Source organism: Schistocerca cancellata, chromosome 6 (genome assembly GCF_023864275.1).
Source record: "Schistocerca cancellata isolate TAMUIC-IGC-003103 chromosome 6, iqSchCanc2.1, whole genome shotgun sequence".
Lineage (NCBI taxonomy): Eukaryota > Metazoa > Arthropoda > Insecta > Orthoptera > Acrididae > Schistocerca > Schistocerca cancellata.
Window position 1 is genome coordinate 643,495,970 of NC_064631.1, and position 17,352 is coordinate 643,513,321.

The window sequence follows — 17,352 nt, forward strand, 5'->3', positions numbered from 1 at the left end:
TCATTTTAACTTTTTTTCTTGGGGACATTGGTGGCCTGAACTACCTTCTCGACAACCTAACTGAAGTTTGATGCTCTGTATCGTATGCTTGCTACTGCACTAGAAGTGTCAGCAATGAAACTCAATTAACACAAAGCAATTTTCACAATTTTCTAAAACATTTTAAAATTATTTACTTTATTTAGAATGTGTATGTTGATAGGTGCTATCCACAACATCTCTGAAGCATCTAATTTGAATGACACATCTCTTTAAAAATATACAGAGAATGTGTGCTTTGTGAAACCTTTGAGTGTGACTCACCCAGAATTTATTTTCAGGACTTAGAAAATCTGAAGATACATATACACTGCCAGAAATAGAAACTGCTACACTCATTAGGATTACCCATTTGCCATAACAGTCTGTGCCACAGAGAATATCAATGGCACATTGTAAATGATAAAAGTGACATTCAAGATACATCATTACCACATGTTGAAGGGTTGCTAAATAAAAGTGCTGTGTAACAAGCTATAAAGCCAGCCAAATGTTTATACCAATCAAGATAACTCTTTTCTCATACTAATGCACTAAAAACAATCAGCAACAGCAAAATTTCTTTAAACTAGGTCAATTTCATTAAATTCGTGTTTGGCGCATCTTATAGAAATTCAGTTTGGTCATGCTTTTACTGTAATGATTCACTGAGAAAAAGAAAAGAGGCCCAGAGCATTTCATTTGCATGTTGGAGACATGCCCACTTATGACAAGACTGAGAAGTTTTATTTCAGGTATTCCTATTTTTTGAGTAGTTTGGGGCACAGTGCCACTAAAAGTGTACTCATTCTGAATGTGAGCCCAAACAAGTATTGTAGTTTAATTTTACTTATATGGGCACTACAAATTGCAGATTAGACACTACAAAAAATGTTGTCATAAAAAAATGTGATGTAGATAAATTTGAACATGACATCTGCTAACATACAGCAGCAGATATGGATATTACATATAGATGTACTCTACTGTGTATCGTTGGCTGCTATTTCATTTGTGTGTCTCAGCAAGAAACATCTATTGCCTGTTTCAGTACGTTGAAACTAGAGAGTTCTTTTGCATTGTTTAGTGTAACTAACAGGTAACAGTTTGGCATACAGTAACTGCTTACTTGCACTGTTATAAGTGCTTTCTTCAGAGTGAACCTTACTCATCATTACTGCTGCTCATGATAACCGTCATTTTTTTGTGCCACACATGACAACTGATCACTGTTTTGTGTAAATGTGTGCCATGGTGTATTATGTGGGCTATCATGATTGTCACCGCTATTCAAATGGGCAAAACTGGGAACTATACATCTGGAAACACATGCAAATCAGTGAACTGTGCATTAGACACAATTTATAACTTTTACTATGGAACTTGCCACCTATGTACTACATGAAAGGGACCCTGTCTTTATAAATCTGAACAAGGCTTGCTTTATAGTTTAAACAGAAGTACATTTTCATTTGTAAGATAAATGATAAGATTTAGACTTTTTGATAAGGTTAAGTATCCTAAAAAAGTGTGCAACTACTACCAAGTTGGATAAAATCTCATACACTGAAAGAGTGTAGCAATTTCCAGTGTCCAGCAGTGTATTTCAAAATGTGTAGTATGTTCTTTCATTACAGAAATTAAGTTCTACAGTGGTATAATATATTTTGTGTTCATTTACTATAATTTCTCTCTGTTATGAAATCAACAGCAATTGTTTAAAACTTTATTGTGTAATGTGCTCTTCACTCCAAAATATATCTGAATACTATGAATACCGTTTTCCAACAGTTGTTGCATGGCTCATAATTCCAAACCCATGGTCAGTGACATTCTTTGGTGGATACATTACATATAATTCTTGGAGAGTCTTTGTGGCTGTTGGCTCTTTTGCAAGCTTTCTGGCAGCACTTCTCATTTATCTGTGCCCTGAAACACCCAAGTTTCTTATGACAAAAGGTCGCACAGAGGAAGCATTGGAAGCATTCAAAATTATGTACAAATACAACACCAGAAAAAATCCAGAATCATATCCGGTTAGTATCTATATGTCATGCATCTCATTCATGAAAATACTACTGAGTTCATGAGAATTTGAATAGTGAATTTTATAAATATATTTATTAGTTATGTATACCAGTGATGATATCAATGAATTTACAGAGAAGTGACAGCAGAAGACTAGATCAACCTAATAAAGTATTTTCTACCTTGATTAAATAAAATATTTATAACACAAGGGACTAAGTGCCTCCACAAAAGACACTTTTAATTACTATTTTGTTCTTGATTGAAATTATGTTTGGTACATAAATCAGTACATACATATCAAATTAATTAATGAATTTTAATGTCACGAAATGCATAACATTTGTCACAGCCCATGCCTGTGAGTATAAAGAGTTTCCTTACATGTTGTTTTTATCTTAAAATAGCATACTTATTTATTCATTCCCCATGTATTTATTGAGGGAAACTGTAGAATGGAAATATGCAGTGAATCAAGAACTCAGTTTTTCAACTTATTTGTACTAATCCAGTAACTGGTCAGATAAAAAAATCTAGTTACCAAGCAGTGGCAAGAGAACACACATGTAAAGGTATTTAAATTTCCAAGCTTTTGGAGCCAGTGGCTCCTTCTTCTCGCAGAAGGACTGAAAGAGAAGGAGGAGGGGTGAAGGAAAAGGACTCCTGAGGTTTAGCAAAGGGGGTGAGTTTGGAAAAGTTACCCAGAACCCTGGTCAGGGGAGATTTACCAAGCAGAAAGTATTTCCTTCTTATTTCATCTGGTAAGTCACCCTTAACCTGGGGCTCTGGACCTCTTTCCCAAATGCTTCCCATTTGCTAAACCTCACCAGTCTGTTTCCTTCACCCCTCTTCCTTCTCTTTCAACCCATTTGCCAGAAGAAGGAGTCACCGGCTCTAAAAGCATTGGGTGGAGGGTGTGGGGATAGTATGCTACCATAGGTTGGGGCCAGGATAATTATGGAAGCAGAGAATATGTTGTAAGAATAACTGCCATCTGTACAATTCAGAAAAGCTGGTGGTGAAGGAGAAGATCCAGATGGTTTGTTCAAGTGCATGTTGTGCCAGAGGGTGAGACTTTGGTCTTGGCCGCAGTTTGGCAGTGCCCATTCATCCTGTTGGACAGCTGGTTGGTAGTCATATCAGTATAAAATAAAAAAAACCATACAATAATTGCAGCAGAGCTGGTAAATGACATGGCTGCTTTCACAAGTGGCTTGGCCCTGATGGGGTAGGATAAACCTTTGACAGGACTGGAAGAGGAAGTGCTGGGTGGATGGATTGCAACTGGGTCTTCCACAGGAATAGGATACTTGTGGCAAAGGTTTGGGATTGGCAGTGGCATAGGGGTGGACTAGGATGTTGTGAAGGTTGGGTGGATAACAGAACATCACATTAGGAGGGGTGGGAAGGATCTTGGGTAGGATGTCCTTCATTTCAGGGTATGATGATAGGTAATCAAAGCCCTAGTGAAGGATGTGGTTCAGTTGTTCCAGTCTGGGGTGGTATTGGGTGACGAAGAGGAACTCTTTTGTGCCTGGTTCTTGGGGGTGGTGGGAGGATTAGGGGTGTGAGGTGAGATTTGTTTTTGGTCTAGGTTTGAGGAATAGTGCCTGTCTGTGAAGGTGTTGGTGGGACCCTCAGCATACTGAGCAAGGGAGGTCTTGTCACAGCAGATACACCATCCCCTGGTGGTCAGGCTATACGGAAGAGATTTTTTGGTATGAAAGTGATGAAAGCTGTCGAAATGCAGGTGCTGTTGGTGGGTGGTGGGTTCAATGTGGACAGAGTTGCAGATGGAGCCATCAGAGAGGGGGTGGTCAACATCTAGGAAGATGGCATGCTGGGTTGAAGAGGACCACATGAAGTGCATGGGCGAGAAGGTGTTGATGTTGTGAAGGAATGAAGATAGAGTGTTTTGGCCCTTAGTCCGGATCATGAAGATATCATTAATGAACCTGAACCAGACCAGGGGTTACATGTTTTGGGAGTCCAGGAAGGGCTCCTCTACACAGTCCATAAACAGGTTGGCAAAGAAGGGTGCCATGTGGGTACCCACAGCTGTGTCACAGATTTGTTTGTATACTTCCCCTTCAGAAGTGGTTGTGGGTTATGATGAAGTTAGTAAGGTATACAAGGAATGAGGCAGTAGATCTGGAGTCTGAAGGACATTGGGAAAGGTAGTGTTCAATAGCAGTAAGACCGTGGGCACGAAGGATGCCGATGTGCAGGGAGGTGGCGTCAACAGTGATGAGTAGGGATCCTGAAGGTACAGGAGTGGGGATAGTGGAGAGTCAGGAGAGTGAGTGAAGGAAGTGCTTGGTGTCTTTCACATGGGAGGCTAGATTACAAGCAGTGGGTTGGAGGTGTTAGTATATGAGAGCTGAAATTTATCATTGGGGGCACAACGACCAGCCACAGTGGGGGTCCAGAATTCTTGGGTTTGTGAATTTTGGGGAGCATGCAGCAGGTGGGTGCACAGGGTGTCATAGAGGTAAGGAGTGAAATAGATTCAGAGGAGAAGTTCTGGGAAGGGCCTGAGGTTTTAAACAGGGACTGGTGGTTGTGTTGTACTTCTCAGATGGGATTACTCTGGCAGTCTCAGAGGCTTGCTGCCAGGTAGTCACTGCGGTTCATACCAACAGTGATGGAACCCAAATATGTTTCAAGCTATAGAACAATGCAACAGTATTATTAGTACCAAAGTGATACTCTCTTAAGGCCACAAAATGGTGTGAAAGAGCTTATAACAATATCGCACTACAGAGACAAAGAATATATTTTCCCAATAGCTCTGACCTGGTTCACAGATCTTTGGTACTGACTTTTGCCATTAATGCATTGGCTACTAAGTTAGCAATTAATTCAAATGCAGGCACTGCTGCAATCTACGATAAAGTCATAGTTATTCAAAAATATTACATTCTGTTACTCTAGCCACGATCTGTTGTGCTAAAGCAATGATTGTGGGTGCTGTGACTGGCATTCCATCTACAGATCCATAAATATTGCAGGCAATAAATACAAATACTTAACTAATAGTCTTTTAATTAATTTTTGAAATTTTTTGTTTGAAGTCCACTATGAAAGGCCAGATACATCCAAAAATAAAACAGAGAAATAAATGAATAGTTTAGGTACTCAATTAATAACTACTGTATTCTGATAAATAATTTATGGGTGCAAGTATGTTCTTGGTGACTTACAGTCCACCTTCTAAATTACTGATAGTGGAAATATGAACTTATATTTGGGAGTGGCAATCTTGTGCACTGATGTTTACTGCATACAGAGTGGAGGACCATGCAGTGTGTCTTAGTTTGAACCACATGTGACACAGTTTACATCTGAAAACTTCTACTAAGAGACTATTTCTATGGATAATTACCATAGGCATCGAACCTTATAAAAGTAGTATTCAATTGATTTCAGTGGTTTCCAGTTTTTTCAACAACTCTATTCAAGGATAAATTCTTCAGACAGACAGAGCTTCAGCATAAGTATAGTTGCTGTTGAAAACAGTTCCTAACAAAGCAAAGTCTGGACTAAACCATCAGAATTAAGGAATATGTATTCAATATTTTCTATCAAATTTGAGATGCTTCAAATGCAAAAATGAAGAATTTGATATATCACTACAGCAAAAATCACAAGTTTTGCTTATTCGAACAGTGTATGGATATTGCAGAAATTGAACCAAACAACTGAAAATCCAGAACAGAATGACAATGTAATATAGATCAGATTGCTACTCACCCCATAGAGGAGCCACTGGGTTGCAGACATGCACGCAGAATCTAGACTTTTAGATATTACAAAGTATCGGACAGAGTCCTTCTACAGACGTAGATCACTTGTGCTGAATGTCCCTGTTATTACATTGGCCAGACAGGAAGGGCCCTGTCTGTTAGGTTTAAAGAGCATCTGCCAACTAAAAGCAGTGATGTAACATGAGGATCTGTATTTGCTGAACATCTTGTCCAAATGGCCCATGATCCCAAGCCTCTAAAAGATGCAGAACCTCTGCATAAGGAAGTCAGAGGATGTAAATTAGACACCCTTGAAGAACTGCAAATTTTTAAACATCTTATTATTGGTAGAGAAAATTTACTTAATGATCAGCTGCAACTAAAAATTAGAAATTATTTCAAAGAATTTCAACCTTTACTCCAGTGGAGTTGACCCACAGTCTACTTCAAATGGCCGATGCTGTTTCCTATCTGCTTTGTCCCTTTATTATAGTGTGATTGTACATTGTGTCTCTGTGTATTTTGTATTAACTGGTTATGACACCTAGTTGCAATGGTGTTTCTTAATTTGCCTGTTTTATGTTTTCATGCCCTGACTTTGTAGCTAGTTCTCCGGCAAACTGTTTAATGTACTGTACCAATAGGTAGGTTTGTCCATTTGTAGGACTGCTTCCCATCATTATTTGTTTACAATTTATGTTTGTTCCAAATAATTTATATGTTAATTCACCCTCTAAGTATTTTGACATTTCTAGGCATCAAAATCTGTATTTCATTCTCTGCAAGTGAATACTCATTTTTATAATTTTTATGCAAAGTTCTTTGTCTCTTGCTTTTTATGCGTTCCAGGAAAATTTTTGAATAACGTGTACTTTTTTCTTTAGTACAACTAGTGATTCAGAGTATTTCATTTTTTTCCTCCATATCTGTCTTAGGTTAAGAAGTTAACAGATGAAAGTTACGTAAACATGGAGTTATCAACAAGCACTGACAATAGAAAGAGTACTTGCTCACAGATAAGATCTGGTCTGAAAGAAGCAAAGCGACTGTTAGTGAAACCTTTACGGAATAGAACAATCATGATTGTCATAATTCAGTTTTCTACATTACTCAGGTAAGTTTCTGAAGTAGATTTTTAGGCATGCTGTAAAATTATGTTACCTTTGGTAAATATGAATACACTCAATAATTTCAAAAATAAGGAATATAATTAGTATCTGCTTGGTATAAAAGAAAAGGAAGATGCTCTCCCAAAAACAGTACCTTCTCTGTTAATTAAAGCCATTATTTACAACAGTTCTACATCTACATCTGCATGTATATTCTGCAAGCCAACTTTCTGTGTGTGGTGTAGGGTAATATTGGTAACACTACCATTTTGTCCCTTTCCCATTCCATTCTTGATGATACATGGAAAGAATGACTTTTGGTAAGCCTCCTTGTGAGCTATAATTTCTTTTATTTTCCTCATCATGATAATTTCAAAAGATATATGTTAGTGGAAGTAAACTGTTACCTCATGTCTTGAAATGTACATTTTGTAATTTTAGCAGTAAAACTCTTCATGCTATGCAACACTTTTGTTAAACAATTTTGCCTTTTAAATACTGGAAAATCCAGGATGGAATAATGACAATATTATGAGGGGCATTTGAAAAGTCCGTGTAAAGTATAAGAGATGGCACCACCGGCGCGTATCTAGGTCATGTTTAGTTAGTAGCATCTTTGGAAAGAACGCACACCAAGTTTCAGCCATATTGGTCTATTTCTTTGTGTTTGGCATTCGTGAGAATCAAGGAAGTCAAGTGATTGTCAAAAAATGGACAAAAAAGAATTTCGTGTGGTGATTAAACATTACGTTATGAAAGACAAAACACCTCAGGAGACTAAAGAGAAGCTTGATAAACATTACGGTGACTCTGCACCTTCGATTAGAACAGTTTATAAGTGGTTCCAAAATTTTAGGAGTGGCCATATGGGTACAAGTGATGCTGAACGTTCTGGACGCCCTGTGGAGGTTATGACTCCAGAAATCACTGATAATGGTATGGTGATGGATGACAGAAGAGTTAAGGTGTGCAAGATAGCTAGTGCTGTGGGCATCTTGAATGAATGGGTACATAATATTTTGCATAAACATTTGGACATGAGAAAGCTATCTACAAGATGAGTTCCACAATTGCTCACACTTGACCAAAAACGAAATCGAGTGAAGTATTGCAAGGATAGTTTGCAGCTGTTCAGGAAGAAGCCACAGTACTTTAAGCATTGTTTTGTCACTGTGGATGAAACATGGATACATTACTAGACTCCTGAAACCAAACAACAATCTAAACAATGGGTTACCAAGGGAGAATCTGTACCAAAAAAGGCGAAGAGCATTCCTTAGACCGAAAAGGTTATCGCGACTGCCTTTTGGGATTTGCAAGGGATAATCCTCATCGACTATCTGGAAAAGGTGAATATTATTCATTGTTATTGGACCATTTGAAAACCGATCTGCAAGAAAAACGCCAGAGATTAGACCTCAAAAAAGTCCTTTTATATCTCAACAATGCACCAGCACACACCTCAGCAGTTGTGGTCACAAAATTAATGGAAATAGGATTCCAACTCGTTTCACATCCCCCCTATTCTCCAGACTTGGCTCCCCCGGACTACTATTTGTTCCCCAATTTGAAGAAATGGGTGGCGGGACAAAGATTTTATTCAAACAAGGAGGTGATTGCAGCAACTAGTAACTATTTTGCAGACTTGGACAGGTCCTATTATTTGGAAGAGATCAACAAATTGGAACAGCATTGGACAAAGTGTATAAGTCTAAAAGGAGACTATGTCAAAAATAAAAAAGGTTTACCCCAAACACATAAGTAGTTTTTATTTTTGCACAGACTTTTCAAACACACCTCGTATGAAAAGGATAGATTACTACTCACCATATAGTGCAGATGCTGAAACACATACAGGCACAACAAAAAGACTGCTAAACAAGTGAACTTTGAGGCAAAAGACCTTTTTCCAAAATAGACAACACACATACACTCACACAAACACAACTCACACACATGACCACTGCGTGAGACTGCCGTTGCCAGACTGCGAGCAACTGTCCGTGATGGGAGAAGCAATTTGGGTGATGGGGGTAAGGAGGACACTGAGAGGGGGAGTAACAGCAGGGTAGGTGTGGGGAACGGTAAACTGCTGCTTGTGGGAGTATACAGGAATGTGATGGGAAGAATACAGGGCAGCTGGTGCAGTCAGGAGGTTAGATGGAGGGCAGAGGGGGGGGAGGAGGGGAGGTAGAGAGTGGAAAAGGACAGAAGTAAGAAGACTGTGAGTACGTTGGTGGAATAGAGGGCTGTGCAGTGCTGAAGTGCCAACAGGGAAGGGCAAATACTAATGAAGGTTGAGGCTAGGAGAGTAATGGGAAAGTAGGATATATTGCCACCTGGGCAGTTCAGAAAAGCTGGTGTTGGTAGAAAAGATCAAGATGACACATGATGTGAAGCAATAATTGAAATGAAGAATGTTGTGTTGGCCAGCATGCTCAGCACATGGGTGGTCCAATTGTTTCTTGGCCACAGTTTGTCGGTAGCTATTCATGCAGACAGATATCTTGTTGGGTGTCATGTCCACGTAGACTGTAGCACTGTTGTTGCATCTTAGCTTTTAGATCACATGACTGCTTCCATAGGTTGGCCTGCCTTTGACAGAATAGGTAATGCTTGTTACTGGAAGGAGGTTGTATGTGACAAGTCTTGCATTTAGGTCTACTGCAGGGATATGACCCATGAGGGAAGGGGTTAGGAGCAGGGGTGAAGTATGAATGGACAAGGACATTGCATAGGTTCAGTGGGCAGCAAAATACTGCTGTGAGAGGAACTGGAAGGACAGTGAGTTGGATACTCCTTATTCTAGGGTACAAAAAGAGGCAGTTGTGTGTGTTGTCTACTTCACAAGAAGTCTTTGGCCGAAAACTTACTTGTGTAGCAGCCTTTTTGTGGTGCCAGTTTGTGACTCAACATCTCCACTATATGGTAAGTAGCAATCTATCATTTTCATAATATTGTCAATTTTGCTTTTTAACCTCACAGTGTACACATCCATGGCCACTGTTAACTTTAAATTAAACTTTCAGGCTGTGAGACCTATTGTGAGTGCACAGAAGGTGGACAGATATCTAGCCTCATTGCTCCAACCATACACAAACAGAGCTGACAGTTATATTAAAAACTCAGTGTATTTTATTGAAAAACTAAAAGACATTAACATGGGCTCAAGTGATTTCCTGATCAGCTGTGATATTGTGTCCTTATTGTGATGTTCCCTGTGAATGAAGCTATTTTGTATATGGTAGATATTTCTCAGATCAATATAGTAGTTTTATTTAACCTGTTTCCAGAGAAACAATGAATTTTGTGAGCAAATTGACAGGTTTACCATGGACAGCCCTCATAGTCCAGTTGTTGGCAATTTGTTTGTGAAGATTTTTGAGCAGGCACTGCAGGCAGCCTACAAAAGATCAGCAAAGTGATACTGCTAAGTCCATGATACCTTTTTGGTATTGGCATGTGGAGAAGAGGTGTTGAATGTCTTCTTCCTACATTTCAATAGCATCAAGCCAAAAATTCAATTTACGATGAAGAAAGAGAGCAATGGGCAACTTCATTTCCTGGATATATCTGTGATCATATGTGGGGTTTTAGGCCATAAGGTGTACAGGACAGCTATATGCACTGATAGATTTTGCCATAAGGAATCTAATCATCACCCAAAACAGAAAAAAAGAATTCTAATTAGAACCTTGGTGGATACAGCTAAAGTTAATGAGGTGATTTATTTGCAAAATGATCTTTATCGCTTGCATATGATCTTTAAGAAAAATGGTTACTCCAGTAAGGAAGTGGATCGAGCACTCCATCCTAGAAGAGCAAAAGCCAGGACTAATGAGGAACAACCACCAGCAAATAGGAAATTTTTCCTCCCATTTATTGACAAGGTTATGATTTACATTGGGAAAGTTTTGGCCAAGTATAGAGTTGAAACAATGAATACATATGAAGAGCTAAATTCCAGGTTGTGGGCAAATATACATGGGAAACACAAGGAGGAAGTATTAACACCTGCTTAGCTTAACACCCAAGAAACTGATACCTCAGACGTATAGACAAATCAGCCATAGCAGAACATTCTTTTCTGAGATGGAAATCATGATAGAGAATTCAGTGAAATGAGCATTTTAGCAAAGACTACACATTATCATGTGCATATGTGTAGAGAGATCATAGAGATTTATGAATGCCATAATAATTTTAACAGAAAAGAAGGAGGTGTTAAATTAGTTAAAATATGGATATTGACTTTTCACCATCATAGTGATGATTGTTTGCTTTTCATAGAGAACAGTAGCACAAGCCAAAGATAATCATGCAGTTGGCATAATGTGGGGAACAGGAATGCAGTCTCTGTATCGCTAAAAATTCTGAGACCTCTTAACTCTTGATGTAGTCGCTGTATTACTTCTGAAGATGTCTATCACAGTTGGAGATGAAATGTTAGGGAATAGTTTTATACATCAACTGTCTCTCATTCCAGCAGTTTTAACTAAAATGGAAGTTTCTCTTTTGTTTTTATGTGTATAACATTTCTTTTTATGGTACTGAATTTGTGCTTAATTTCATCTGATACACCTGCATTTTTTAATGAATTCTGATTGTCATTTATGACTTCCTGCCCAAAAAATCAGTTTCTTTCTACCTTTTTTATCTTTTTGTTTGTTGCATGTTACGAGTCTATGGTCACTTGAAATTCAGAAGTGAGTTACAACTATTACATCAAATACAATTTCTTTAATGATTCATAAAAAACAGTCAATTTTTTTTAGTTCCATTTGGTCCAATTTTCTCTTTGTTTTATCCTGCAAGGAACAAACCCACTGTTCGTCTTTGGAAATTCTACTAATGTATGACCTCTCATTTCTGAAATGATAAGTGAGGTTTCCTGCTAACAAGTCATTCTATGGTTTTTGTCCTACTTTCACATTCGAAACTTCTATTATCACCTTGTAATTGAATTTGCTTTCATTTATTAGCTTCTGTAACTCTTGACAATGTTCTTCTAGCCTGTGACAAGAATGTGAAAATGTGGTGCGACCAGAACATGGAAATGGATGGTGCATATCTGAGGTCATAGTGAATCTGACTAATACAGCATGCAAAATAACAGAATTTCTATTACTTTTTGAACATACATTGTATGTTCTAAAAGTTCAGTTAGCCAGAAACTTGCAAACTTCATATTAGTTCTATAATAATTTTATTTCCTTTCTTATTCAACTTTGATTCATTCAGTCCAACAATCTCTGACCTCATTTTCATGAGAACTATGATGTATTCACATTTATCAGTCAAAGTTGTTGTATTTAATGTTCTTATATTAATACCAGACATTAGTATTCTCCAGTGTATAATTTTGCCTAAATGAAACTTATTACAATCTTTTTTTTTTTAATTTCTCAGACTCGATTTATATACTGAAGTGCCAAAGAAACTGCTATAGGAATGTGTATTCAAATACAGTGGTATGTAAACAGGCACAATACAGTGCTGTGGTCGGCAACGCCTATATAAGAAGCGAGTGTCTGGCACAGTTGTTGGATCGGCTTTATGGCAGGTTGTCAAGATGTAAGTGAGTGTGAATGTGGTATTACTGCCAGTGCATGAGCAATGGGACAAAGCATCTCCAAAGTAGTGATTAAAAGGGGATTTTCCCGTACAACCATTTCACGAGTGTACCTTGAAAATCAGGAATCTGGTAAAACATCAAATCTCTGATTTCGCTGTGGCCGGAAAAATATCCTGTGAGATTGGGACCAATAACAACTGAAGAGAATCATTCAATGTGACAAAGTGAAACCTTTCTGCACATTACTGCAGATTTCAATGCTGGACCATCAACAAGTGTCATCGTGCGAACTATTCAACGAAACATCATCAATATGGGCCGGAGCCAGCCCACTTGTGTCCCTTGATGACTGCATGACACAAAACTTTATGCCTTGTCTGGGCCCATCAATGTCGACATTGGACTGTTGATGACTGGAAACATGTTGTCTGGTCAGATGAGTCTAGTTTCAAATTGTATTGAGCAGTTGGACATGTACGGTTATGGAGAAAACCTCATGAATCCAGGGACCCTGCATGTCACCAGGGGACTGTTCAAGCTGGTGGAGGCTCTTTAATGGTGTGGGACATGTGCAGTTGGAGTGATGTGGGACCCCTCATACGTGTAGATACGACTCTGAAAAGTGACACGTACGTAATCATCCTGTCTGATCACCTGCATCCATTCATGTCCATTGTGCATTCTGACGGACTTGAGTAAGTCCAGCAGGACAAAGTGACACCCCACATGACCAGAATTGCTACAGAATGGCTCCAGGAACACTCTACGTAGTTTAAACACTTCCGCTGGCCACCACACTTCCCAGATATGAACATTAATGAGCATATCTGGGATGCCTTGCAACATGCAGTTCAGAAGAGATCTCCACCCCTCATACTTTTACGGATTTATGGACAGCCCTGCAGGATTCACAGTGTCAATTCTCTCCAGCACTACTTCAGACATTAGCTGAGTCCATGCCATGTCATGTTGTGGCACTTCTGCATGCTAGCAGGGGCCCCACAGGATGTTAGGCAGGTGTACCAGTTTCTTTGGCTTTTCAGTGTAGTTGAAGGTAATTTAAACAGTTTTTTCTATTAGCTGTCTTGCTAGGAGTACCACTTACAAAATTTTTATTTATAGTTAACTTAATTAATGTTGGTGAATCTCTTCCAAAATACACTGTGGCAGATTGCAGTCATATTAAACTCATATTGCAAGGTTACCACTTTTACCACCTCTTCTCTACTTTTTTATTACTTTACACAGTACATATTTCAAGGAAATAAACATTGCAAAATGAGCCTAAATTGTTCCTGTTTACCATTATTTTTCACTGAGAGATATATATTTGCATAAATATACACCACAGCTCAATAGTTTGGACAAGACACTATATTATACACAGTTATACTGAGTTAGCTGAAATGAAAGTATGCGTACTTACTCCACAGGACAAAGTGAAGGGAATGAATGATGCTGCTCTGATTAGAAGTATGTGTATGTCAGGGGAAAAATTGTCTATGAAATAGACTGCTCTAGTTTTTATGTGTATGTGTGTGTCCTGATCTGTTATGTATCTTTGTCTAATTTCTGTACAAATGGAATAATATTTATTTGAATAAATACTAGTATTTGGAAAAAATTACATACTATCTATGGAGAATAGTGATTTACATGTTATACACTTCTTTCTACTCCAGAACATGACAAAGCACGTCATTCATTGATGAACAGAGCAATCATATGAGCTATTTATAACTAAAATTGATTATCACTCTATTTACATTGTGTGACTGTGTCTAAAATAAAAAGAAGTGTATAAATTTTAGTAATTAGTGCAATATTTCTTCAGCTTCCAGGCATGTTTGTAATATCTTCTGAAATTTAATATAATATATTTGAACATTTTTTGTTGAACAAAGATAGATCTACATATTTGTTGTAAAGGACAAAGAAAGCAGTGAGACTTTTTAATTACCATGCATGTCCATTTGGCTTCAAGTTTTTCTAGTTAGTACTTTTTTACTTTTTAGTGTGAATACTATACGTCTTTGGCTACCGCAGATGTTTGCATCAGCTGAGGAGTACATAGAACACCACAAATTTATGAATAACACTAATGAATCTGTGTCAATGTGTGAAATGATATCATTTACTGGTGTTTCAACCTCTTCCACAACCTCAAATGAAGAATTCTGTGGAGTGGTAATGTATAATAACAGAAAAATGTTAAAAATATTAATATGCCTGTGTCACTTGATATAGTAAATCACTTATTCATCAGAAGCAAGTCCTGGTACAGTCAGTTGATTGCTGCACTTGTTGTTGGCTAAATTATAGTTACTATATCAATACCTTTAATAATGGCAGTTTCAGGTTTTGTACATTGTCTTCAGGTAATAGCTTGTGGCTTAGCTCATGCATTTGCCTACTGAAACAAGTGCATTGTACACTAGTAAAACCAATAATATAATGAAAATGAGTAAATTCATTACCCTCAGTCTCATCAATTTTTATGAACTTTCAGCATGCTGCAGGTGAAAAATAGGTCTGCAACTTGTCTTGTTATTGAAATAAACATTGTCATAAGTTGCATTGAGAAGTATCTGTTGTACTCCTTGATAGTGACTAGTTTTGGACACCTGTGTCCATTTTCAAACCATCTGTACTGTAAGTCTGACAAATACAGACGTCAGGCCAGGTGCAGAAACTGCCCTCAAGACAGAGCTACAATCATCTATTTCAATTATCAATTTTTATTGATAAGAAGTACACAACAGAATAAAGGGACTCTTTTTCTGAAAAGATCTCACAACTTACAAGATGTGTTAGAGGTTTTTCTCCAATAATCTGTTTTAATTCCTGCTGGCATTTTTTGTGAGATTGCCAACATCTTTGATCACTTAGATTGTATAAGTTTTGAAAACAAAATAATACCTAGTGGTACTCATGACAGACTCCACACCAACACACCTGCCTTGATTGGGGCTTAATTTCATAACAAAGAGTGTAAGGTACATTGTAAACTACACCACATGAGAGTTCGCAGCTCATGGTCTAGTGGCTAGCATTGCTGCCTCTGGACACGGGGTCCTGGGTTCAATTCGCAGCCAGGTTGAGGATTTTCTCTGCCCAGGGTTGGATGCTTGTGTTGTCATCATCATCATCATCATCATCATCATTAGGGACAATGGCTAGATTGAACTGTGAAAAAATAGGACTGTATAAAAATCAGGACTTTGTACGAGTGCTGATGACCATGCACTTGAGTGCCCCACAAAACAAATCTTGTCAGAACACCACACAAGTAAAACTAAGCTAAAGACGAGATATCATGAGCTACCATGCACAACCAAGTTTATTACTTAATGAAATCCTGCTTGGATTTTCATAAATAACTTGCAATTACTTTCATAAAGTATCTGACCATTTGGACTGCGTTTTCATAAAGTATCTCACCATTTGGACTGCGTGTTTGCAAATCCTTAAATAGTGTAGGAAACAATTATCACTGTTCATAAGCGTCCCATCATACTGTGCACAATACCTGTTTTTCTTCAGAAGTAATGTGCATGTTCATATAACTATTAAACATTTGCAAAGTTATAGTGACTGTCTATCAGTTCAATCCCCCCCCCCCACACACACACACACACAACTCCTAACATTACTGATGACCTTTTAGCTTTTGGTAACCAGTGGTTCTGTAATAGCATCCTGGTCACTTATCTCTCTCTCTCATTGGTAACACTTCAGAAAGACCACGTCTGTTTACAAGTCAGGAGGTCTAAACTACTATTTCACATGTAGGTTATCAGAGTAGTAGTTGAAGACAGCTGTCAGACAATGTATTCAGTGTCATTTCACAGGACTGTATGTCCTTATTGCCACTGATTTGCACATAGTTTTCCCACATGATCATGGGCATCTTAAAGTCAACACATACTGTACCCATACCCTCAGGATATTTCTGGGCTATCACATTAAGGTCATCTATGAATGACACTAATACCAATATGTCTGACTCTAGTGGTCAATAGAAATATCCAATCAATAACCAAGTCCACTAAACACAGTTACTCTTGTAACGTCTCTGGGCCGAAATATCGTGGCAGAATGTCGACGGGATCCGGCTGCATACCCGGAAATTATTAGAAGGACAGTTACTCTTGTCCCTATTAGTTCCCGCTCAGATTCACTTTCAGTGTTGCTAGATTTAATGCCTCTGGTTGTTGCTGTAGACACTCATCTGTCTGAGGATCTAATCTATTTTTCCACTATACATTTCACATATTGTTGAAAACTCCTCCACTCTCTACTTTGGTTTTCAACTCTCAGTTCATAATGAGAGGTGGTGTCCGGCATCTTCCAATGACAGACATGAGCTAATGGACGTTACTGCAAAAACTATGGCAGTTGACAATTAATATCTGAGATTCTCACTCTTTGGTTTGTCATCTGGTATTCTGTAATAATTGGTTTATCTGACGATCTGTAATAGCTGGTTTATGTGACTATCTGACGATTTTATTTTTATTTTAATGCATTCCACACTTGCTGTGCAACCCAAGAGACTGTATTTGTGTATAGTGGACACATGATATACCTACTGTGACTTCACACAAGTCTGCATTATTTAGTTCACTTCTAGGAATCTAAGGCTGATCTGGTCACAGAACCAGTGACGCCTCTGGTTTAACTCCCTCTACTCATCTCCAGATCAAAGGGCCCCAATCTATCAGAATGATGCTGTAGCTCAATAGATGTGCCAAGACCTCTTGACTGAAGTTACCTAGCCTCACTGTGTCAACCAGTCTCCAGAAAGAACTGATAATGCACTCCGAACCCAGGCAGGTGCTAGTGTGAGCAATGAGCTCAAGCTGACTGCAGCATG

At 38.3% G+C, this 17,352-nt stretch overlaps 1 protein-coding gene across 1 annotated transcript in view; it reads left to right on the forward strand.

Annotated features, from left to right (window-relative positions):
- Positions 1–17,352, forward strand: part of LOC126190908 (synaptic vesicle glycoprotein 2A-like) — a 188,471-nt gene that overhangs the window by 93,772 nt on the left and 77,347 nt on the right. Inside the window, exons 6-8 of the mRNA XM_049931538.1 lie at positions 1,810–2,054; positions 6,728–6,906; positions 14,492–14,663. Coding sequence (XP_049787495.1) covers positions 1,810–2,054; positions 6,728–6,906; positions 14,492–14,663 — 596 coding nt within the window. The remainder of the gene's footprint in view (positions 1–1,809; positions 2,055–6,727; positions 6,907–14,491; positions 14,664–17,352) is intronic.